Here is a 22,695-nt window from a genome sequence, read left to right as displayed (position 1 = left end):
ACTCTTTCAGTTGATATGTGTCAAGAAATATCAGCAGGTTGCGTCTCGTAAAAAAAAAAAAAAAAACAGCCACACAAATCCAAATGACCACGACCATTTTTTTTTTGTTTTAAGTGTTAATGAATTAAGATCAGGTGCAAATTAATAGCAGTATAAACCGAACTGGGTATAGTGGAGCAGGACAACAGTAATTATGTGTATAAGAATAATAAAGGGGGCCACATGGTGACATGGCACCTAGTGTTGTTCCCTACATTTACATTTACATTTACAGCATTTATTAGACGCCCTTATCCAGAGCGACTTACAATCAGTAGTTACAGGGACAGTCCCCCCCTAAAGACAGTTAGGGTTAAGTGTCCTGCTCAGGGACACAATGGTAGTAAGTGGGATTTGAACCCGGGTCTTCTGGTTCACAGGCCAGTGTCTTACCCACTAAGCTACTACCACCTCCAAGGCTGTGAGTTCGAATCCTAAAGTGAAGTGGTTGTCACTTGTCATACACAGCAGCACACAGTGAAATGTGTCCTCTTTATTTAACCATCACCCTGAGTGAACAGTGGGCAGCCATGACAGGCGCCCGGGGAGCAGTGTGTGGGGACGGTGCTTTGGCACCTTGGCGGATTGGGATTCGAACCGGCAACCTTCTCATTTACGGGGCCTCTTCCTTAACCGCTAGGCCACCGCTGCCCCTGGCTTTGGAGTTTAGGGTTCGGGATTTAGGGTTTGAGTTCAGGTTTTAGTTCAGAATTCAGGGTTTGGAGCCTTATAATTCAGGCTTCAGGATTCAAGAATTAAAGCTTAGATGTGAGATTTAGGCCTAGGTGTTTAGCGTTGATGATTCAGGGTTCTGCGTTTGGGGTTCCCAGTCTGCTGGTTCGGCGTTTGTGGTTCCCGGTCTTCTGGTTCAGCGTTTAGGGTTCCCGGTCTTCTGGTTCGGCGTTTAGGGTTCCCGGTCTTCTGGTTCGGAGTTTGGGGTTCCCAGTCTACTCATTCAGCGTTTGGGGTTCATGCTGTGGAGTTGAGGTTTTCGGGGTAGGGGAGAGTTAACAGGGTCGCTGCAGGGTGCTGGTAGGTGCCATGTTTGCTCCTCTGTGTATGCCTTGCTGGCTGCTGCCGTGTTTACCCTCAGCATGCAGAATTCCAGAGCCCCTCACACTCCACCATCCTGCATTTTTGTGGTCAGCCTGTGTGACAGGGGAGAGTGTGGGAAAAACGGAAGCCCGAAGAGCAAAAATGCACGGATGGGAATAACGGATGAACAAGACGGCGAGGGAGAGACAAAGATTCACGGGGCAGAGCTGACAGAAGAACAAGCATGAACGTTTTAAAGGATCATTTTATGTAAGCTAAAAACATTATTCCACATGCATGCGAGCATGCAGTACTGCAGTGTAGGGTCCATAATTCCCAGGATTCATGGCGTTGGGGGAGAAGTGTGGAATTGTGAATAACATTCTCTCCCTGTTGTACCATCAGGAAACCCGGGTTCATTAAAGTAATTGTCTCTTGCTCACTGGCCGTGGGACCAGGCCAGCAGCCACGTAGTCCATTTAGGGGAGAAGTCATGTCTGTTGCCTCAGCAGAAGCCGATTTGCTGCTAGATAGATGGATTCTGGGGAGCTCTGACAGCTCAAGGCAACCATTTCACTTAGTGAAATTACACATTAATGTTTTATTTTTGGCCATGGCTACCTGAGGCTTGAGTCTGAAGGATGGATGAGCCAGAAGGTATATTTGGTCTGGTTGCTGGTTTGATTCAGGCCACATTAACATATCTGAACACCATGGAGACAGCCTAAAAAATTGTGCAGACAGCCTCCCGTACAATGGGAGGTCACTAAACCGGGAAGTTTCAGCATCTGAGCTGCCATTTCAGAGCATTCAGAGAATCTCAGATTTTTTTTTATTTAGTAGCAACACACTTTTCATCAGAAGTCACCGTTGGTAGTAGCGAGGTGGTAGTAGCCTAGAAGACCCAGGTTCAAACCCCACTTACTACCATCGCGTCCCTGAGCAAGACACTTAACCCTGAGTGTCTCCAGGGGGGGGACTGTCCCTTTAACTACTGATTGTAAGTCGCTCTGGATAAGGGCGTCTGGTAAATGCTGTAAATGTGAATGTCTTCCCTTCAGTTCTGTTTTTTTTTTTTTTTTTTTTTTTTTATACTAAAAGGTTGCAATCTCTGCAGCAGTTTGTTGTCGTGACTTCTATTGGGGCTCTGAGCAGTCCGGGCAAATGAAAGTGTGGCCCAGAGGCACCCCGAAAAGGTTAATACACGCTAAGCCTCATCTTATGGCTTCCCGAAACACACACCCTTGCACTCCCACAGATTTGGTGGGTCGAGTTGCAGACGTGTGCACCCCCTCAGTGGTCACCGAATAAATATGCCAGCTAAACCGCACATTTGCTGCTTCTCCCCCCCCAACAGGCAACCATCTTTCGAGCGGCCAAATCCCCAACACGTCGTGTACGATTCTGTCTGCGGCGGGGCAGGTGAGTTATGCACGCTGCGATAATTATCGATAATTATGATGTAAAAATGTATAGCCATTTTCTGCTCTACAAACTAGAGCTTCTCCTGCTCCAATTATTAATTAGTCCAGTTCGGAGACAATAGAGCCGTTCTCGTTGGCCACCTCAGCATATTCCTTCCCAGTTTATTCTGCCCTCAATGATCCAATTAGCGGCTCCGTAATTACCGTAGAAACACAAGCTGGGTAGTGTTCAGTGGCGGGCAGGTACGTGACGCGGCCAGTGCCCATTATTTACCCGTTCTGATCATTTTTGCTGAGGTTTTAATAACCTCGCCATGGCTTCCAGAAATATGACAACGTGCCTCTATTGACTTTTAAAGTATATATTTCAGCGTGTATTACGGAATACATGCTTTGAAATGTACTCTGCAACGTATTTCGACGTTGTTGTGCATCTATTATTGCGTTATTGGCAGTCGTGTTGCGTATTTTCTCACCTGGAATTATGACCCGAGTGAACTCGCAACAGTAAATTTGTGTGAAATGTTGCTCGCCATAAAATTCTGTCATTTCAGTTAACAAGACTGCGCCAGCCTGACCGTTCCTCCGTGCATTGTGAACAGGGGCCAGTGGTGGCCTAGCGGTTAAGGAAGCGGCCCCGTAATCAGAAGGTTGCCGGTTCGAGTCCCGATCCGCTGAGGTGCCACTGAGCAAAGCACCATCCCCACACTCTGCTCCCCGGGCGCCTGTCATGGCCGCCCACTGCTCGCTCAGGGTGATGGTTAAATACAGAGGACACATTTCACCGTGTTGCAGTGTGCTGCGCTGCAGCGTTTCACAATCACTTGCAACAGCCGGGATGTCAGGAAAGAATTTGAATTGATCACCATGCATTCTGTAAATTGGCTTAGCAAAGCTCGCTCCCATGCCAGCTTGCATACAGTCTCAAAAGCAGTCTGTTCAGCCAAGAACAGCAAGCATTTGAGGGTGGACGCTGCGTTGCGTTGAATACGAAACCGTTCCGCGTGTGCACCGGTGCAGATAAATATTTATTCCTTGTTTTCAACCTGTGGTTTATGGGGAATGTCTTTCTAGTTTCAAAGTGAATAATGCCGACTCTCATAAAGGTCATAAGCCCTCATACGTTTTAAATAGTAACTGTTCACGCAGGACAAGTTCGAGTTGGAATCTGTGGACGGACGGTTTAGGAAGGAAACCATCACGTGGAAAGTTGGATAAAAGTTCAGCATCATGAGGCTGGATAATGGATCTGATTTCCAGCGATGGCGATGAGGGTTGCATTTGTTGAATCCTCGTAAACTTGCGCTGGGTGTGACTCCGCCCGCCCGCCCGCCCGTCCTTCCCCCAGTTGGCCATACCGTGCTCATGTTGGTGTGCACGTGCACTCACGTTTCCACGCCGGAGTTGCACAACTCTTTCCACTCCGGATTTTTATTGCAGTAACAGGGACATTACGCAGTAGTTGCCGCACATCTGCTCGTCCCATCAGGAGCATTTCCCAAAATTCCTTCTATACTGTAAGTGTGCGCATCACGCTGTTAATCACGCGTGTGTCTGTGTGTTCTGGACACACACACAGCACGGCTCACGGCGAGGCCAGAAATGCCGTCTTTCCGATGTTCTTACGCTCTCTCGCCCTCAGAATATGTACTTTGGTGTGGCTCGGCAGACCTATTATAAACTCATCAATAACCGAAATTCGATCTGCGCCGAGCGGCTTCTGAATTTCATGAATGCATTTTTTCCACCGTTCAGGGGAAAGGGCTGGGAGGCGCTTGGCATCGGCAGTTTAACAGGAGCGTAGAGAGAGAGAGAGAGAGAGAGAGAGAGAGAGAGAGGGAGAGGGGGAGAGAGAGGGAGAGAGAGAGAGGGAGAGAGGTTGTTTGGAGAAGGTCTGCAGCTTCCAGTAAGGGTGGCCAGCGTTCCCTTTGTGTTCGGATGGCCGCAGCGCCCTGATTGACTGTGACAGGGAGTTAGTGTGGATCCGTACAGGCAGCATTCTCCGTGATCAGCCGCCAAACACCATTTATCTGGTTGTGCACCTCTCTGCTTCACGCTTCTGCTCAAATTTTCCAGCTCTGCCCCGTTGCCTTTTCTTATGCATCGCCTTTTTTTTCTTTTTCTTTTGCTAATGCTAAAATTACCTGAATACTTATAGAATTACTTGAAGCTAGATGTTGCACATCCACCAGTTCATTCATCAGAACACTGGAATTAAAGCGCCTGATAACCTGCATGTTGGTGTTGGTAGTGGGCGTGGTCACGTTTGCTGGAATTAAAGCGCCTGATAACCTGCATGTTGGTGTTGGTAGTGGGCGTGGTCATGTTCACTAGGAATTAAAGCGCCTGATAACCTGCCTGTTGGTGTTGGTAGTGGGCGTGGTCACGTTCACTGGAATTAAAGCGCCTGATAACCTGCCTGTTGGTGTTGGTAGTGGGCGTGGTCACGTTCGCTGGAATTAAAGCGCCTGATAACCTGCATGTTGGTGTTGGTAGTGGGCGTGGTCACGTTCGCTGGAATTAAAGCGCCTGATAACCTGCATGTTGGTGTTGGTAGTGGGCGTGGTCACGTTGACTGGAATTAAAGCGCCTGATAACCTGCATGTTGGTGTTGGTAGTGGGCGTGGTCACGTTCGCTGGAATTAAAGCGTCTGTTAACCTGCATGTTGGTGTTGGTAGTGGGCGTGGTCACGTTGACTGGAATTAAAGCGCCTGATAACCTGCATGTTGGTGTTGGTAGTGGGCGTGGTCACGTTGACTGGAATTAAAGCGCCTGATAACCTGCATGTTGGTGTTGGTAGTGGGCGTGGTCACGTACACTAGGAATTAAAGCGCCTGATAACCTGCATGTTGGTGTTGGTAGTGGGCATGGTCACGTTCACTGGAATTAAAGCGCCTGATAACCTGAATGTTGGTGATGGTAGTGGGCGTGGTCACGTTCACTGGAATTAAAGTGCCTGATAACCTGCATCTTGCTGTTGATAGTGGGCGTGGTCACGTTCACTGGAATTAAAGCGCCTGATAACCTGCATGTTGCTGTTGATAGTGGGCGTGGTCACGTTCGCTGGAAATAAAGCGTCTGATAACCTGCATATTGCTGTCTGTAGTGGGCGTGGTCACGTTCACTGGTATTAAAGTGCCTGATAACCTGCATGTTGCTGTTGATAGTGGGCGTGGTCACGTTCGCTGGAATTAAAGCGTCTGTTAACCTGCCTGTTGGTGTTGGTAGTGGGCGTGGTCATGTTTGCTGGAATTAAAGCGCCTGATAACCTGCATGTTGCTGTTGATAGTGGGCGTGGTCACGTTCGCTGGAATTAAAGCGTCTGTTAACCTGCCTGTTGGTGTTGGTAGTGGGCGTGGTCACGTTCACTGGTATTAAAGTGCCTGATAACCTGCATGTTGCTGTTGATAGTGGGCGTGGTCACGTTCGCTGGAATTAAAGCGTCTGTTAACCTGCCTGTTGGTGTTGGTAGTGGGCGTGGTCACGTTCGCTGGAATTAAAGCGCCTGATAACCTGCATGTTGGTGTTGGTAGTGGGCGTGGTCACGTTTGCTGTAATTAAAGTTCTGATAACCTGCATGTTGCTGTTGATAGTGGGCGTGGTCACGTTTGCTGGAATTAAAGCGTCTGTTAACCTGCCTGTTGGTGTTGGTAGTGGGCGTGGTCACGTTCGCTGGAATTAAAGCGCCTGATAACCTGCATGTTGCTGTTGATAGTGGGCGTGGTCACGTTCGCTGGAATTAAAGCGTCTGTTAACCTGCCTGTTGGTGTTGGTAGTGGGCGTGGTCATGTTTGCTGGAATTAAAGCGCCTGATAACCTGCATGTTGCTGTTGATAGTGGGCGTGGTCACGTTCGCTGGAATTAAAGCGTCTGTTAACCTGCCTGTTGGTGTTGGTAGTGGGCGTGGTCACGTTCGCTGGAATTAAAGCGCCTGATAACCTGCATGTTGGTGTTGGTAGTGGGCGTGGTCACGTTTGCTGTAATTAAAGTTCTGATAACCTGCATGTTGCTGTTGATAGTGGGCGTGGTCACGTTTGCTGGAATTAAAGCGTCTGTTAACCTGCCTGTTGGTGTTGGTAGTGGGCGTGGTCACGTTCGCTGGAATTAAAGCGCCTGATAACCTGCATGTTGGTGTTGGTAGTGGGCGTGGTCACGTTTGCTGTAATTAAAGTTCTGATAACCTGCATGTTGCTGTTGATAGTGGGCGTGGTCACGTTTGCTGGAATTAAAGCGTCTGTTAACCTGCCTGTTGGTGTTGGTAGTGGGCGTGGTCACGTTCGCTGTAATTAAAGCGCCTGATAACCTGCATGTTGCTGTTGATAGTGGGCGTGGTCACGTTCGCTGGAATTAAAGCGTCTGTTAACCTGCCTGTTGGTGTTGGTAGTGGGCGTGGTCACGTTCACTAGGAATTAAAGCCCCTGATAACCTGCATGTCACATATTGACAGGAGGAGCATTAAGTCCTATAGAATGAGTACATAGGGAGTGTGAGAGCTGTCAATCTTGCCTATAGGCTCCTCCCCCTTGTAAACTTTGTTTTTGTAAAAACATCTTTAAAGTTCATTTTCTGGGTGTTGTAAATAATTACACTCCAACAAAAAGGGCTGAGTGGGTTGTTCGTTCCTAATCAACAACATACAGGTACTTCCTGTTCCTGTCTGACTATTACTTATTTAGTGCTTATTCATTAATTCATTAATTAGAGTGTAAGTGTTTGTTCATTTAAAAAAACTGGATGCAGGTGTATTTCTGCGGTTGAAACAGTTGTTTCTTGACACCAGTATCAAACCGCAGAGGACACTGTGTGCCTCCACCAGGAACGAATGGCTGGAATCAGATGAGAATGTTGACAATGTGCTCTCCTGAATTCCCCGCAACATTGGAGCTCGGTTTCAGTCTTCGACCAGTTCGCCGTTTCCAAGCATGAAACCAGGATAATTCCAGTTTAAAAAGCTGTGCCGTTCGCACATTCTGCACAGCACCACCAGAAAGAGGATGTAAGGGACAGTCGGGAGATATTATGTGATGTGTTTGATTTTCCCCCTTGGTGTCTGAATTGGAAGCTGAGCTGATGGTTTCCTTCTCGCGCTTCCACATGGTGTGAAGGAGCTGCAAAATAAGTCGAGTCTGCAGCGGGAGAATGATAGAGAATGTTGTTGGGGACTGCTGGGACAAGACAAGGACCTTTTTCCCGAGGTTCCTCAAGGAACATGCTTGTTTGGCCCCTGCAATATGCTGTTCATAGTTTTATTTAGCTGCCATATGGTGTAAACCAGATAATCAGCAACAACAACAACATTTATTTCTTATAAAGCCCAAAATCACATACAGTATGTCTCAATGGGCTTTGACAGGCCCTACAGTTGACACCCAACTCACTTGACCCTTCTGCACACAAGGAAAAACCCCACACAAAAAAAGGGAGAAAAAAAGAAAGGAAGAAACGTTGGGAAGGAGTGATACAGAGAGGGACGACCGTCCAGGGTGGAGTGAGCCTGCAAGTGGTGTCAGTGCAGGGTTGGTGACTGTCCAATAAGAGAAAGATCCCTGCAGCTGTAGTTGTTACGGTGGTGGTGGCTGTGGTGACCCTCTAGTCGTTTAGCAGTTGCCAGGAACCAGGATTTATCTGCCGGTAGTCTGTACGCTTGATTCGGTAGATTAGAATATCAGATTTTATTATTTGCAAGAACATTGAATCTCTGTCCCTGGACTAAAGGAAATGAGAGAGTTTGATTATTGAATATTTCCTATTTTCCTCTTTCTGCAGGTCTCTCTGTGTACAGCAGACTATTCCCCCGTCAGGGATCCAGACACAGATAACAGTTTCCGAGGTGCCACAGGCGCTGGCCTGGGGTCCACTTTGGAAGTAAAGTAAAAGCCCCGTTTACATGACAGGTGCATCCTGGGAGCGAAAGGGTGCCCGTGTCCCGCTTGGTGTTCAGATGACTGCAGCTGGCGAGCACGTCCCCGTTGGGACGCCGTCGGATGTCGATCCAGGACTATTTATTTCCCGTCACGGCGTGCGTCTGTGCAACAAGATATCTGGATTGACGTTGACTGCGCGCTGCGGTGACATTTCAGTCTCGCCGTCCTGTCCTTGCACTTGTCAATCCCCCCGCCCCCAACAAGAGATTGTGGTGACAGACGTCCAGGAACAGCTGACCGCAACACCGAGACCCTGACCGAAGGCAGGGTCTCCATATTCATTAATAAACCGAGCTGGACACCAAGTCTCTGTTGTTGTGTAGAACATGTGACTGGGACGCCTCTGAAATGTCCTCCATTTCGGAGGAGAACAGGAATGTTTTCAGGAAGTGACTGGGCTGATTTTATTATTTAAAAAAATTTTTTTTAAATTATTTTCTTGAAAATACTCAGGGCGACGAATGAATCTATTTTTAAATGATTTTTTTTTTTTTTTTAATTTAGTGAAAATACTTGAATATTAACAATAGCTCTATATTTCATTCATAATTATCTTATTTGTTTGCATTTGTGGCTGATGGTGTGTAAAATCTTAGTTCTCATGTTTAAGGTACATTTTTGTATTTGACACTTTAATAAGAATTTTGTTTTGCTGGGTTTCAAAAACCAGTTGACAATAAAAACAATCTTTTTTTTGTCAAAGACCATTTTAATAAAAAAAAAAAAAAAAAAAAAAAGTGTTTTCAGGAGTAATAGAAACCAAAAAAAAAAAAATTCATTTACAGTTTGTGGTTTAGCGTTCACTTAGTGACATACAGAAAATGACCGGTTTCATTTAATAACAAGACAAAAATAAATCCCTAGAAAGTCAGTCTGTTTTATAACAGAGGTAAACATGACAATTTTCAGAAAGTTTCCAGCGTTTCTCTTTCTTTTTAAATTATTATTTATAAGCTGAATGTCCTAAAAGTCCCGCTCGTCGCGTCTTCATGATGGACTCTAGCATAAGCCAAACGAAAAAAAACAACCGACTATTCTACTCCAGCAAATCTGTTCTTATTTCTAATATTCTGATCAGGAGACTCTGCTTTCATCACGGACAAAAGTATAAAAATGGAGGTGAAATGCCCAGGGTTTCAGGCAGCTGGAAAGTACCGGAAAACATGTAAAATACGTAAATAAAAACAAACAAAAAAAAAGGGCTCATTGGTTCAACGGGAGGGGGCAGCACTGCATTGTGGGTAAGGAGTGTGAGGAAGGCGGTTCGAGGTATTCTTCTTCTTCTTTTTTGTTCTCCCCGAGTCCAGTTCGGTCCTCCTCCTCTTCCTCCTCTTCCTCCTCAGCTGCACTTGCACGACTTGACGATCATGTTGGAGAGCTGCTCCACCTTGGGCGTCCGGCCGACGTAGTAGAGGATGGTGAGCGGCTCCAGGTCCTGCGGGACGCAGCACGGCGAGGCCGACGCCTCCGGGTTCAGCGTGTTGTACAGGCTCAGCAGCTGCGGAGGGAGGGAGGCGGGCTCAGGGAGGGAGGGAGGCGGGCTCAGGGAGGGAGGGCGTGCCAACGTGTGCACCTACCGAGCTGTGCGTGGTGTCGGCGCTGCGCAGGTACGGGCAGGGGCCCGAGCAGAAGTTGGCGTAGTAGCCCTTGGGCTCGTGGATCCAGCGCCAGCCCAGGTCCTTCCGGAAGTCGATGTACAGTTCCCTCACGCAGCAGTTCTCTTCATAGTTGCTGAAACGTTGGGGAGAGAGAGAGAGAGAAATGGACGTTTTAGGCCCCGTCCACACTCTGGAGGACATATCAGTCCAACCTCCAACATGACCTTTAACCCCAAACGAGTCCTGCATACAACAATGGCGGACAACACTAGAAACTTGAAATCGTCTCTCCGCTGCACATTTCGAATGAAAAGAACTAGAGAGCGCCACCTACAGGTTAAAACAGCGTCTCCGTGTGGACGGGGCCTACACCGCGTCCGGGTACGGGGTTCTTCTCCCCCTCCAGACGACTACTTTCACACTTTACTTCCTTATAAACATATCAGGCGCGGAAATTCCACTGGAAGGTGTGTCATTGTTTCCCTCCTGGACCGGTCCCAGGTGTTCAGCAGGCCGGCCGCCACGCCGGGGACGCACGAGGACAGATCTCGACACGCCGGGCCCGGTGCGTGCAGGCGGGACGGGAATGCGGAGACGAAGCCAGCCGGGCGGCCACTGCGGTGGAGGCGGCGTTGCCCTCCAACCCGTTCGGCCTGGCTGGGTTCGCAGAGTGCATCCGCCGCATCAGTACCACCCACTAACGGTGGGACACGCCCCCTTGACAGGAGGGGTCCGTAGATCGCAACGCGTTCGGCCCACGAAAATCCAGCTCCGCCCTGTTTTACTTTTACGCTGCCCGAGGATTCGGTTGTATACAGTCACTCTAATGCCTGTGAAGCCCCGCCCACACGAGAGAACTGTGCCAAAAAGTCCAACCGAATCCTCAGGCAACGTAAACGTGAAGCTCAATTCCAACCTCTTATTTTACGCTTCAACGTCGTGTTTTTCGCTTGATATTACGACAGTTAGGTTTCAATAAGATGAATCCACTGGACTTTATTTATTTTCAACTTCAATGGACCCAAGGGTCTTTATTATGAATTTATGGGTTTGTGGGTTTATGTATTTATTTTTGCAATATGAACCCAATTGGATTCATGTAATTCTGTGATTGAGAGTCGTGACCTTTTGGTCGCCGCAGCCTGAACAAATGAGCGGCGGCCCTGATGACTCTGCCGGGGGCGGGAATTCGTCAGAATTATTAAATAATATCGGGGACGCGGTCCAGTGAGCGAAATGTCTAGAATTAAGTGAAAAGTCGGAACTTGATGAACGATATTCTGAGTTAAGAATCTGATTCAAGCTTCTTTCACCTGCACTGAAGCCTCCATTTAAAGCCCAGCGATGGTGGGAGTTGTGGTTCATCTCCCACCTCTCTTCAGGTCCCCACTTACTTGAAGCAGTAGTTGGTGTCCAGGGCCCGCTTGCGTCGGCGCGATGAAGACTGGCCGTCCAGCCGGTGGGGTGGAAGCAGCATGAGGATGAGGTGAGGAAGCGGCTGCTCCTTCTTCTGCTTCAGCCGCCCGAGGTCCCACCGGATTTCCTCGTAGTCGCCCTCCACTCCTGCAGAGGGCAGCGCAGACATTTTAATAATAAAATAAATCTTCCACCGTTCGGCTCCGCCAAGTACGGAGTTTAGAATGAAGAACGTGTACCAGAGGGACAGGGACAGGAGACACTCAGGGACACGATGGTATTAAGTGGGGTTTGAACCTGGGCCTTGTGATGGTTTACGGTAATTGTCATTTTTCAGCTGCCGCTTCGTCCAGGCAGCGTGAACTAGACGTTTGGAGCTTCTTCTCTGAGTTCATGTCATTTAACTGGAATGCAAACACGGACCACACCTGGACGCCAAATGCTTCTCCGGCCGTGGAAGCAGCTCTGGAAACTCAACAGAAGACGTTGGAGCTCGAGCATCCAGGCCGGGACCACCAGTGGTGGAGCAGACTCTCGGGTCAGCTTCTCAGAAGCGTCACACTTCCAAAACTTCCAACACAGACAGAACCGACGCCAAGCTGCAGGTTTCCCCACAGGCGACCAGGCCCCGCCCATAACCACGCCCCCGCGCCAGTGTAGGAAATAAAAAAATATCTGTGGGGCAGAACTTCCTCCTGCTGTTTGTGTTAATAAGAATAATAATAATACGGAATTAGAACTGAATTGAATCGTCCCGTCGTACGAATACTGACCTTTGAACTTGACATCCAGCACCTCGTTCATGTTGTCTATGATGTCCCCGTTGGGGCTGAAGGTGTGACAAGGACAGTGGACGCTGATCTCCAGGCCCAGGTTGGTCTCTTTGGAAACAATGTGGTGAAACTTCATGAGCTTTACTCATTTCGAATCCATTAAAAACGTCGCACGTTACACAACCTGCAGATGAACGGGACGTATTCACCTCTGTTCATGAGCCACTCCCGCACCGTCTCGGTCACGTCGAAGGACACCCACTCCGGCGTGCCCTTGGTCAGGACGTTTTTGCCTCCGATGTACCGCTGCTTGGCTATGTGCTCGTCCTTCTGGAGGATCTGCGCGTGGCGAGAGGGTCACAGAGGCGTTGACACGAGCACCAGGAGCCAGAACAACCTGGTCCTGCACCTGATGGAGGCGAGCGTCCTTCCAGGAGCACGACTGAGAAACGTTTTCCCAGGTGGCCTCATCACGACAACGAACAGCAGGGGTTTAAAAAAAAATTACACATTTTCACGAAGTTCGGTGGTTCGAAAGCCATAATCTGCACAAAATGGACTTTCAGCACCGCAGTCGCACTTCAAATATATATTCATTCTAATAGATTTTTTTTTCTCCCCCGTATTGCGAATGTAATGTGACTCCACCGCATGGTAATAAAAAGCGATTTGCATTGTGTGTGTGTGTGTGTGTGTGTGAGAGAGCCCAGCCAATGCAGCCTAAGCCAGACACTCGAGGATGCCCAGGGACAAAATACTCTATTTCTCTCTCATGGAAAAAGTGACTGCCTCTGTCTGTGTGTGAGTGTCTAGTAGAATATTTGTAGTGTGTGTGTGTGTGTGTGTGTGTGTGTGTGTGTGTGTGTCTACGGTGCTGGAACGAGTACCGATTTTGCAGTCATTATTCTCCTTCCTGCATCCTGGACCCTCACCTCTCGCTGTTCAGCCCTCCTCCTCCTCCCATTAAACGGGATTTATTCCACTGTAGCGCTGATCTATACACACCGACTCCCACTCCACTCCGTTCTGATCCAACCCGACGCCGGCCCACTCCGTTCTGATCAAACCCGACGCCGGCCCACTCTGATCCAACCCGACTCCCACTCCACTCCGCTCTGACCAAACCCGACGCCGGCCCACTCCGCTCTAATCCAACCCGACGCCGCCCCACTCCACTCTGATCCAACCCGACGCCGGCCCACTTTGATCCAACCCGACTCCCACTCCACTCCGCTCTGACCAAACCCGACGCCGGCCCACTCCGTTCTGATGAAACCCGATGCCGGCCCACTCCGTTCTGATCAAACCCGACGCCGGCCCACTCCGCTCTGATCCAACCCGACGCCGGCCCACTCCGCTCTGATCAAACCCGACGCTGGCCCACTCTGATCCAACCCGACTCCCACTCCGCTCTGACCAAACCCGACGCCGGCCCACTCCGTTCTGATGAAACCCGATGCCGGCCCACTCCGTTCTGATCAAACCCGACGCCGGCCCACTCCGCTCTGATCCAACCCGACGCCGGCCCACTCCGCTCTGATCAAACCCGACGCTGGCCCACTCTGATCCAACCCGACTCCCACTCCGCTCTGACCAAACCCGACGCCGGCCCACTCCGTTCTGACAAAACCCGACGCCGGCCCACTCCGTTCTGATGAAACCCGACGCCGCCCCACTCCGTTCTGATCAAACCCGACGCTGGTGCTCTGATCCAACCCGACGCCGGCCCACTCCGCTCTGATCAAACCCGACGCCGGCCCACTCCGCTCTGATCAAACCCGACGCTGGCCCACTCTGATCCAACCCGACTCCCACTCCGCTCTGACCAAACCCGACGCCGGCCCACTCCGCTCTGATCAAACCCGACGCTGGCCCACTCTGATCCAACCCGACTCCCACTCCGCTCTGACCAAACCCGACGCCGGCCCACTCCGTTCTGACAAAACCCGACGCCGGCCCACTCCGTTCTGATGAAACCCGATGCCGGCCCACTCCGTTCTGATCAAACCCGACGCCGGCCCACTCCGCTCTGATCCAACCCAACGCCGGCCCACTCCGCTCTGATCAAACCCGACGCCGGCCCACTCCGTTCTGATCCAACCCGACGCTGGCCCACTCTGATCCAACCCGACTCCCACTCCGCTCTGACCAAACCCGACGCCGGCCCACTCCGTTCTGACAAAACCCGACGCGGGCCCACTCCGTTCTGATCAAACCCGACGCTGGTGCTCTGATCCAACCCGACGCCGCCCCACTCCGCTCTGATCAAACCCGACGCTGGTGCTCTGATCCAACCCGACGCCGCCCCACTCCGTTCTGATCAAACCCGACGCTGGTGCTCTGATCAAACCCGACGCCGCCCCACTCCGCTCTGATCAAACCCGACGCTGGTGCTCTGATGAAACCCGACGCCGGCCCACTCCGCTCTGATCCAACCCGACGCTGGTGCTCTGATCCAACCCGACGCTGCCCCACTCCGCTCTGATCCAACCCAACGCCGGCCCACTCCGTTCTGATCAACTCCGACGCCGGCCCACTCCGTTCTGATCAAACCCGACGCTGGTGATCTGATCAACTCCGACGCTGCCCCTCTCTGCTCTGATCAAACCTGACGCTGGTGCTCTGATGAAACCCAACGCCGGCCCACTCCGCTCTGATCCAACCCGACACCGCCCCACTCCGCTCTGATCCAACCCGACGCCGGCCCACTCCGTTCTGATCAAACCCGATGCCAGCCCACTCCGCTCTGATCTAACCCGACACTGGTGCTCTGATCCAACCCGACGCCAGCCCACTCCGCTCTGATCCAACCTGACGCCGGCCCACTCCGTTCTGATCAAACCTGACGCCAGCCCACTCCGCTCTGATCAAACCCGACGCTGGTGCTCTGATCCAACCCGACGCCGGCCCACTCCGTTCTGATCAAACCCGATGCCAGCCCACTCCGCTCTGATCTAACCCGACACTGGTGCTCTGATCCAACCCGACGCCAGCCCACTCCGCTCTGATCCAACCTGACGCCAGCCCACTCCGCTCTGATCAAACCCGACGCTGGTGCTCTGATCCAACCCGACGCCGCCCCACTCCGCTCTGATCAAACCCGACGCTGGTGCTCTGATCCAACCCGACGCCGCCCCACTCCGCTCTGATCAAACCCGACGCTGGCCCACTCTGCTCTGATCAAATCCGACACTGGCCCACTCCGCTCTGATCCAACCCGACGCTGGTGCTCTGATCAAACCCGATGCTGGTGCTCTGATCAAACCTGACGCTGGTGCTCTGATCAAACCCGATGCTGGTGCTCTGATCAAACCTGACGCTGGTGCTCTGATCAAACCCGACGCTGGCCCACTCCGCTCTGATCCAACCCGACGCTGGCCCACTCCGCTCTGATCCAACCCGACGCTGGCCCACTCCGCTCTGATCCAACCCGACGCTGGTGCTCTGATCAAACCCGAAGCCGGCCCACTCCGCTCTGATCAAACCCGACACCGGCCCACTCTGTTCTGATCAAACCCGACGCCGGCCCACTCTGTTCTGATCAAACCCGACGCCGGCCCACTCCGCTCTGATCCAACCTGACGCTGGTGCTCTGATCAAACCCGACGCCAGCACACTCCGCTCTGATGAAACCCGACGCCGCCCCACTCCGCTCTGATCAAACCCGACGCTGGTGATCTGATCAACTCCGACGCTGCCCCTCTCTGCTCTGATCAAACCTGACGCTGGTGCTCTGATGAAACCCAACGCCGGCCCACTCCGCTCTGATCCAACCCGACACCGCCCCACTCCGCTCTGATCCAACCCGACGCCGGCCCACTCCGTTCTGATCAAACCCGATGCCAGCCCACTCCGCTCTGATCTAACCCGACACTGGTGCTCTGATCCAACCCGACGCCAGCCCACTCCGCTCTGATCCAACCTGACGCCGGCCCACTCCGTTCTGATCAAACCTGACGCCAGCCCACTCCGCTCTGATCAAACCCGACGCTGGTGCTCTGATCCAACCCGACGCCGCCCCACTCCGCTCTGATCAAACCCGACGCTGGTGCTCTGATCCAACCCGACGCCGCCCCACTCCGCTCTGATCAAACCCGACGCTGGCCCACTCTGCTCTGATCAAATCCGACACTGGCCCACTCCGCTCTGATCCAACCCGACGCTGGTGCTCTGATCAAACCCGATGCTGGTGCTCTGATCAAACCTGACGCTGGTGCTCTGATCAAACCCGACGCTGGCCCACTCCGCTCTGATCCAACCCGACGCTGGCCCACTCCGCTCTGATCCAACCCGACGCTGGTGCTCTGATCAAACCCGAAGCCGGCCCACTCCGCTCTGATCAAACCCGACACCGGCCCACTCTGTTCTGATCAAACCCGACGCCGGCCCACTCCGCTCTGATCCAACCTGACGCTGGTGCTCTGATCAAACCCGACGCCAGCACACTCCGCTCTGATCAAACCCGACGCCGGCCCACTCCGCTCTGATCAAACCCGACGCCGGCCCACTCCGCTCTGATCAAACCCGGGCTGGCCCACTCCGCTCTGATCAAACCCGACGCCGGCCCACTCCGCTCTGATCCAACCCGACGCTGGTGCTCTGATCCAACCCGGCGGCGGCCCACTCCGCTCTGATCAAACCCGACGCCGGGCCACTCCGCTCTGATCAAACCCGACACCGGGCCACTCCGCTCTGAACAAACCCGACGCCGGGCCACTCCGCTCTGATCAAACCTGACGCTGGTACTCTGATTAAACCCGACGCCGGCCCACTCCGCTCTGATCCAACCCGACGCCAGCCCACTCCGCTCTGATCCAACCCGACGCCAGCCCACTCCGCTCTGATCCAACCCGACGCCGGCCCACTCCGCTCTGATCCAACCCGACGCCGGCCCACTCTGATCCAACCCGACGCCGGCCCACCATTACTTTCCACTCAGAATAAAGCCACGATTTGGACACTTTGATCAAGCTTGCAGGAACTAGGAGTCTCGGCCCATTCCAGTCTGTGGTGGCTCTTCACTCACCCAGACGACCACGGATAAGACGGTTCCCAAACGGCGGGAGAATTTAATCTGGCTTCCTGTTCAGCCACAGGCTGGGGAACTTGAGGAACCCCCTCGCCAGCCATCTTCCACCCCTGACCCAGCGTCTATCTCCAGCCGAGCTCCTGGAAACCATCTGAGCGCCTGACAGGCTGTGGCCGGGCGGTATGCGGGCCTGGAGACGCACGTCTCCCTGGCAGGAAACGGTGGAACCCGATCGCTCGGTTCCCATGGGAGATTAAAGCGGGACCTGATTGGAAATTCCCCGCCGTGCGCACAGGTGCGGGTCTCCGGCCAATTGGAAGTGTATTTCGGGCTCGGCGGGAACATCTAGGAGCAGCTCGGCCCGCAAAACCCAATTTCAATTGACGAGACGACACGGACTGGCAGCTTCTGGCGGGGAGGCTCGGACGCGAACACAAGTTCCTCACAATCCCGCCTTTGTTCGCCGCTTAAAATGCACAAATGCAGAATCCATTCGAGCGGCGGCACCTGGAATAAAGATCAGGGCTCAGTCGAAAACCGAGACAGGGAGGAGGAGGAGGCGCGGACCTGCTGTATAAATTTAATAGAACTTCCTGCTTGTGCCGCCATGATAACTGTACAGGCCAGAGTCCTGACCCTCGAGAAGGACGTTCTCCCCAGGAAACATCATCTGCTGCCCTGAGGAAGCCAGTTTAATAACTAAAGCTCATGATTATTGGAACTTCAGAGGAACACCGTTTCAACCATCTATGTGTCTTCGAATCATTTTATAGTCTCCCGCTTTGTCCCATTTGGTGTAATCCAGAAGCCTCCAAAGAAATGGAATGAGATTGTGAACCATGCTGGATGGTCGGATTGGATTCGATTGGTCAGTTTGTCAGTCTGGTCTAACGTACCGATCCGTTCCGTATCATCCGCTGCTTGTAAATCTGCTTCGTGATTGGTTAAAGTGTTTCGCGTGTTGTAAATTTGTTTTATTAAATGTTACGACGTTTGTAATGACGTACCTGGTACAACTCGATGCGCTGCTCGTTCCTCTTGGCACTGGAGTTGGGCACCCGGCGCGCACGGAACTCCGCCCGGAACAAGTTGGTGGCGTTCTTTTCCATTGTGGAAACGTTAAAGCGGAAAACCTTGGAGGTGATGCCCTTGGGACAGAACGGGAGATCGTCTGTGGAGACGAAGAGGTCAGAGGTTATGAAACGCAGTCCGTGGCTTTAAAGAACGTAAGATGGTCTACCAATGTGTCACTTCCTACTGAATGTTCTAGAGGCAATAGTCCTGACCAGAGCCTGCAGGTGGTCCAGTCCAGCGCCAGGACCTCCTGCACCCATGTGGACCAGTCTTATTTCTACAGGACTACTCTTAAAGTTAATTAGAGTTCCCACAGTATCCACAATGTAATCAATCCAAACTAAGTGAATGTGTTCTAGTGCTAGGTCCTTCACAGAAGCTCCATGAGACTGAGATCTGTAAGTGGTCTTTAAAATGGTTAATGAAGGACCCACAGTTTCTTCACTGTCTTTACTAGAATGTCTTCCTCCCATAATGCATCCTGATACTATCGCTTCCAAAAAAATAAACAATGGCCACAGCCAACCACAGGGTCTGTCAGGACACCTGCTTTCATCTCTCCATGGTCACACTGACCCTCACATGTCACTCTTAGGACCTTTCACTGGTCAGCATGGTACATCACAGCATTAACAGCTTCACCAAGACGTCCTGCAGGCAGATCTTCTAGTTGCCCACGACCCTGTCACCGGGTCTACTAACCAATCCATAGAACCTGCTGTGTTGGAGATGTTCCGTTATCCAGAACCACAACCTGATGTTGACACTCAACCTTGAGAATCATCTGCGGGGTCAAGGATGTGAAATAAAACCGGCTGATTTATACTTCACTGAAACCACAAGGCCGTCCTAGAACAATTTATTCTTCCGTACGTATTCCGATTAAACCTCGGAATGCTGGTGTTAGAAATGTAACCGGCCTCGGCTTCTATTCTTCTCTTAATGATAAAAATGTTTATTGTGTTGACGGGCCGAGCAGCGGCAGCGTTTTACGAGCCACGCGGCAACGTGAATTCACAGCTTAAGGTGCAACGGAACACCCCGGCAGTGAACGTGGTGGATTCTTCACCGGGAACGTTCCTGCCCTGCATATTCCGGCCCTCTGACGGTGAGGTGTCTGGCCGGAGGTGGAAAGCCCGAAATTCTAATCAGGCCGCCGGCTTCCTCTTGGATGACCTCATTCGTCCCGCCGCAGCAGCTTTAAGTGGATTTCGCATTACGGCGTATTTTTTGCCTGTAGGTAATTTGTTCCATGGCTGCGGTATTTGGAGTCCTGTTGTCCTTCCTCCGCCACCCCCCCAGGTGACCTGCCTTAGGAGCTTCTGGGAATTCTGGGCCTTGTTTACTGCGGGGGGGGGGGGGGGGGGGGGGGGGGGCGGAGCTTAAACGGCCGAGCGGCGTGTGGGAAAATATTTCATGTGCGAAGCAGGAGTTCTCCTCTGAAGATAATGAGGTGAAGCTGCTCATGATGCCGATGACAACAGTGTGCAGAGAGGACACGAACGGGCCTGTCACCAAGGGCGACGGTCAAACACAGAGGACAGTCACGTCGCTTTGTCACAGCCAATAGAAACGTCCTGGGATTTAACCCCTCGGAGTTAAAGCTCTTCAGCGCCGTGGAAGTTCTGGGCTCCGCTGTTCTTGCTGAACAAGGGTTTGATGTGGGTCCCGAGACTACGAATCATTTGGTCAACCGGAAAAAATAACCCAAAGTAGAGTTGAGCCGAGCTGGTTTACCGAAGCGGCTCGGTCTCTGAGTGATGCCGCGGCGATTTTAGGTGCCAGTGAGGGTACCCGAAGGACGATGGAAGTCGGGCGTCTCCACTGCACCACACAGCGAACCTCAAGAAGAGAATCTGTGTGTGTACGTGAAGGGAGGGCGTAAGAGAGGAGGGGGCCGGACGTTCGGCCCCACGAACGCAGCCAGAAAGCGCGGCCTCTGTTTTGCTTGGAAATGACATCACCTTCTGACTATTCCATATATCAGGACCACTACGTCTTCAGCTCCGCCCGCTGAATCGACGACCACTGCGGCCCACAGGTCCCAGACCGACCCTGGCCACATTAGCGAAGTGCAGAGGTCAAAGGTCACCCCTCTCGGCGTACCCGCCTTCACGCGAGACCCCGTGAACGTTCACTTCCAGCTTTTTACTTTTATCGGGTGCTCGGAACTTTGGGCGGAGCGTGAGGGCGGTCTGTTCAGCGTTGGTTTTGAGAGGAGGAACGCGGCACGACTAAACCATTAAACCCAGAACGAGCAGGAGAGCACAGAGTCCAGGGGGGACTGTCCCCGCCACTACTGGTAAAATACCGCAAGTTGTATAAACGTTGGACATTCCCTTCACTGCTGAAAAGTTCCCTGGGGAGCATGCACCCTAATTCCGGCTATAAAGACCCCTCGTCAAGGGCACACAGGAGCAACGAATCATTTCCCCCATTCATCAGTGGTTCAGAGTTTTACGAACTCGTAGAGGGGCGGGCCGCCTGCTCCAGTACGGAGCTTCCGTCCGCACAGCAGTCGAACCTGCAGGAGTGCTGCTGCGGGATCTTACAGATGGAAACGTCAAAAAAAACCTGCTCCACCTTTGTGTGTTTCCTGGAAATGAACAGCCCCTGATGTGTTCGAATATGTGTGTATATACGTATATGTATATAGCTGTGTGTGTGTGTTTATATAAATATATATACAATACACACATATAAATTTATATACCTATATATATATTTATGTGTGTGTATATATATTATGTATGTGTGTTGTATATATTGTATTGTGTGTGTATATAAATATATATATTTATTTGTGTGTGTATAGTATATATTGTATTGTGTGTGTGTATATATATATATATATATATATATGTGTGTGTGTGTGTGTGTGTATATAAGTACATACATACATGTGTGTGTATATAAGTATATATGCAGTTCCAGCATCTACATGAAAACTCACTGTTCTCCGGCAGGCCCTGCACCATGTTGAACTTGTAGATCTCCTTGGCGTAGTACTCGGTCTCCGTGTTGTCCTGGCCGCAGCTCTGCTGCCGGTCCTGGCCCAGCTCCTCGATCAGCTCCCTGGTGCTGTTGTACAGCGCCAGCACCTGGAACGGGACCTGGTTCGGCCCCAGCGCCTGCGGCGGGCTGGTCAGGCGCAGCTTGCTGAGGATCTGGCCCCGGATGGCCTCCACCCGCTTCTTCTTGATGTGGTCGATGTCCACCGTGGTGCAGGTGGACAGGGACAGGGTCGCGGTCACGCAGCCCAGCAGCAGCAGCAGCAGGAGCGCTGCGCCCAGATGCATGGCTGCGGGGCGGCGCGCTTTATTCGGCAGGAAGCGGCGAGTTCGTCTGCGAGAGAGAGGAGGAGGAGGAGGTTGGAGGAGGAGGAGGAGAAGGGTCTCCGGCTGCTCCCGCTAGTCTGCGCGCTTCCCCTCCCGGTTTAATCCCATGCCGGCGCACGCCGCCGGTACTCCGTGCCGCACTTTATGCATGATTTTCGCAGATGAGAAGTGTAGAAATGTGGCGCATCTCGCTCCCGTCTACATCTTCAGGAGTTGGCGGCTTCTCCGCCCGCTGCGTCCTGCCCCGTGGCCCGTCACCTGTCTGTCCGTCTCCCATCCGGCCCTGTCGCCCCTGCTGCGGACTCTCCGGCCCGGACGGCCGCCGCCGCCGCCTTAAGAGCGCCGGGGGCGGGGTTACGCGGGACAGGGCGGGGTTATGCGGCGCAGGGGCGGGGTTACGTGGCGCGGGGGCGGGGTTCAGACTTCATTCATCAAGCGACGCCACGGGGGCAGGAACAGCGCCCAGCGCCGGTCGTGGCGCGCCACCTGGTGGTCAATCCACCGGGCACCATCAGACATGTATAACAGAAGAGAATAGAATAGAATAATTATAAAAAAGAATAGAATAGTTTTCACTGCCACTCTTAAAGGAACAATGAAAAATACGTTGGCAGCATAATAAATAAAGACGTAAAATAAAATAACTAGTCAAGACCTGCATGCAATATAAAAAATGCACAGAACGAATGTTTCGCCATGCGGCGTCTTCCAGAGTGCAGGGGGGAGTAAAAGTGGGTGTCCAGGGGAAAAGAGTCTTTAAATAGGCCAGCGGCCAGAGACTGCTGGAGTCTCCGTAAATGTGGCGTAGCGATCGTTTTAATTCATTGCAAAAGTCCTTCAAATCCAAAATATAACACAAACCATTCTCCGTTGGGTCAAGCATCCCAGTAAATATGAGCATGGAAATATTGTACAATAAGCCCATAAAAGTAAAAAAAAAGTATGAGCATTATGAAGATTATGAGCATGATGTCCAGTAACAAAACAGACCAATTAACAAAACAGATTCTAGTTGACTAGCTATGATGACTAGTTAAAGGAAAG

At 51.9% G+C, this 22,695-nt stretch overlaps 2 protein-coding genes across 5 annotated transcripts in view; one reads left to right on the top strand and one right to left on the bottom strand.

Annotated features, from left to right (window-relative positions):
• ttll5 (tubulin tyrosine ligase-like family, member 5) overlaps positions 1-9,054 on the top strand; it is a 60,381-nt gene extending 51,327 nt beyond the window's left edge. For 2 of the 4 annotated variants that reach the window (XM_028987098.1, XM_028987081.1), the window contains 2 exons: positions 2,432-2,496; positions 8,266-9,053. In XM_028987098.1, the coding sequence (XP_028842931.1) occupies positions 2,432-2,496; positions 8,266-8,318 (118 nt within the window). In that variant the 3' untranslated portion in view covers positions 8,319-9,053. Of the gene's footprint in view, positions 1-2,431; positions 2,497-8,265 lie in introns of all 4 variants that reach the window. The other 2 variants (XM_028987112.1, XM_028987089.1) reach the window with 2 other exon arrangements.
• A 114-nt stretch (positions 9,055-9,168) lies between these two features.
• tgfb3 (transforming growth factor, beta 3) lies at positions 9,169-21,952 on the bottom strand. Its single transcript, XM_028998710.1, has 7 exons — positions 21,267-21,952; positions 18,247-18,410; positions 12,420-12,549; positions 12,211-12,318; positions 11,416-11,584; positions 10,001-10,154; positions 9,169-9,921 (listed from the first exon to the last, which is right to left on the bottom strand). Exons 1-7 carry the CDS (start codon positions 21,610-21,612, stop codon positions 9,763-9,765), a joined length of 1,230 nt encoding a protein of 409 aa, XP_028854543.1. The 5' UTR covers positions 21,613-21,952; the 3' UTR covers positions 9,169-9,762.
• Between the last annotated feature and the right edge of the window lie 743 nt (positions 21,953-22,695).

This window comes from Denticeps clupeoides, chromosome 1 (genome assembly GCF_900700375.1).
Source record: "Denticeps clupeoides chromosome 1, fDenClu1.1, whole genome shotgun sequence".
Lineage (NCBI taxonomy): Eukaryota > Metazoa > Chordata > Actinopteri > Clupeiformes > Denticipitidae > Denticeps > Denticeps clupeoides.
Note: the sequence above shows the minus strand (reverse complement) of the source record. Positions and strands in the feature narration are given on the sequence as shown.

What these genes read in the sequence shown, in the direction of transcription:
- tgfb3 (XM_028998710.1), bottom strand. Translation starts at nt 21,612, where the DNA reads ATGCATCTGGGCGCAGCGCTCCTGCTGCTGCTGCTGCTGGGCTGCGTG. An exon ending in GCAGGGCCTGCCGGAGAACA is followed by an intron (nt 18,411 to 21,266) that starts GTGAGTTTTCAT and finishes TCGTCTCCACAG; the next exon opens with ACGATCTCCCGTTCTGTCCC. An exon ending in GACACCAACTACTGCTTCAA is followed by an intron (nt 10,155 to 11,415) that starts GTAAGTGGGGAC and finishes CCAACGTTTCAG; the next exon opens with CAACTATGAAGAGAACTGCT.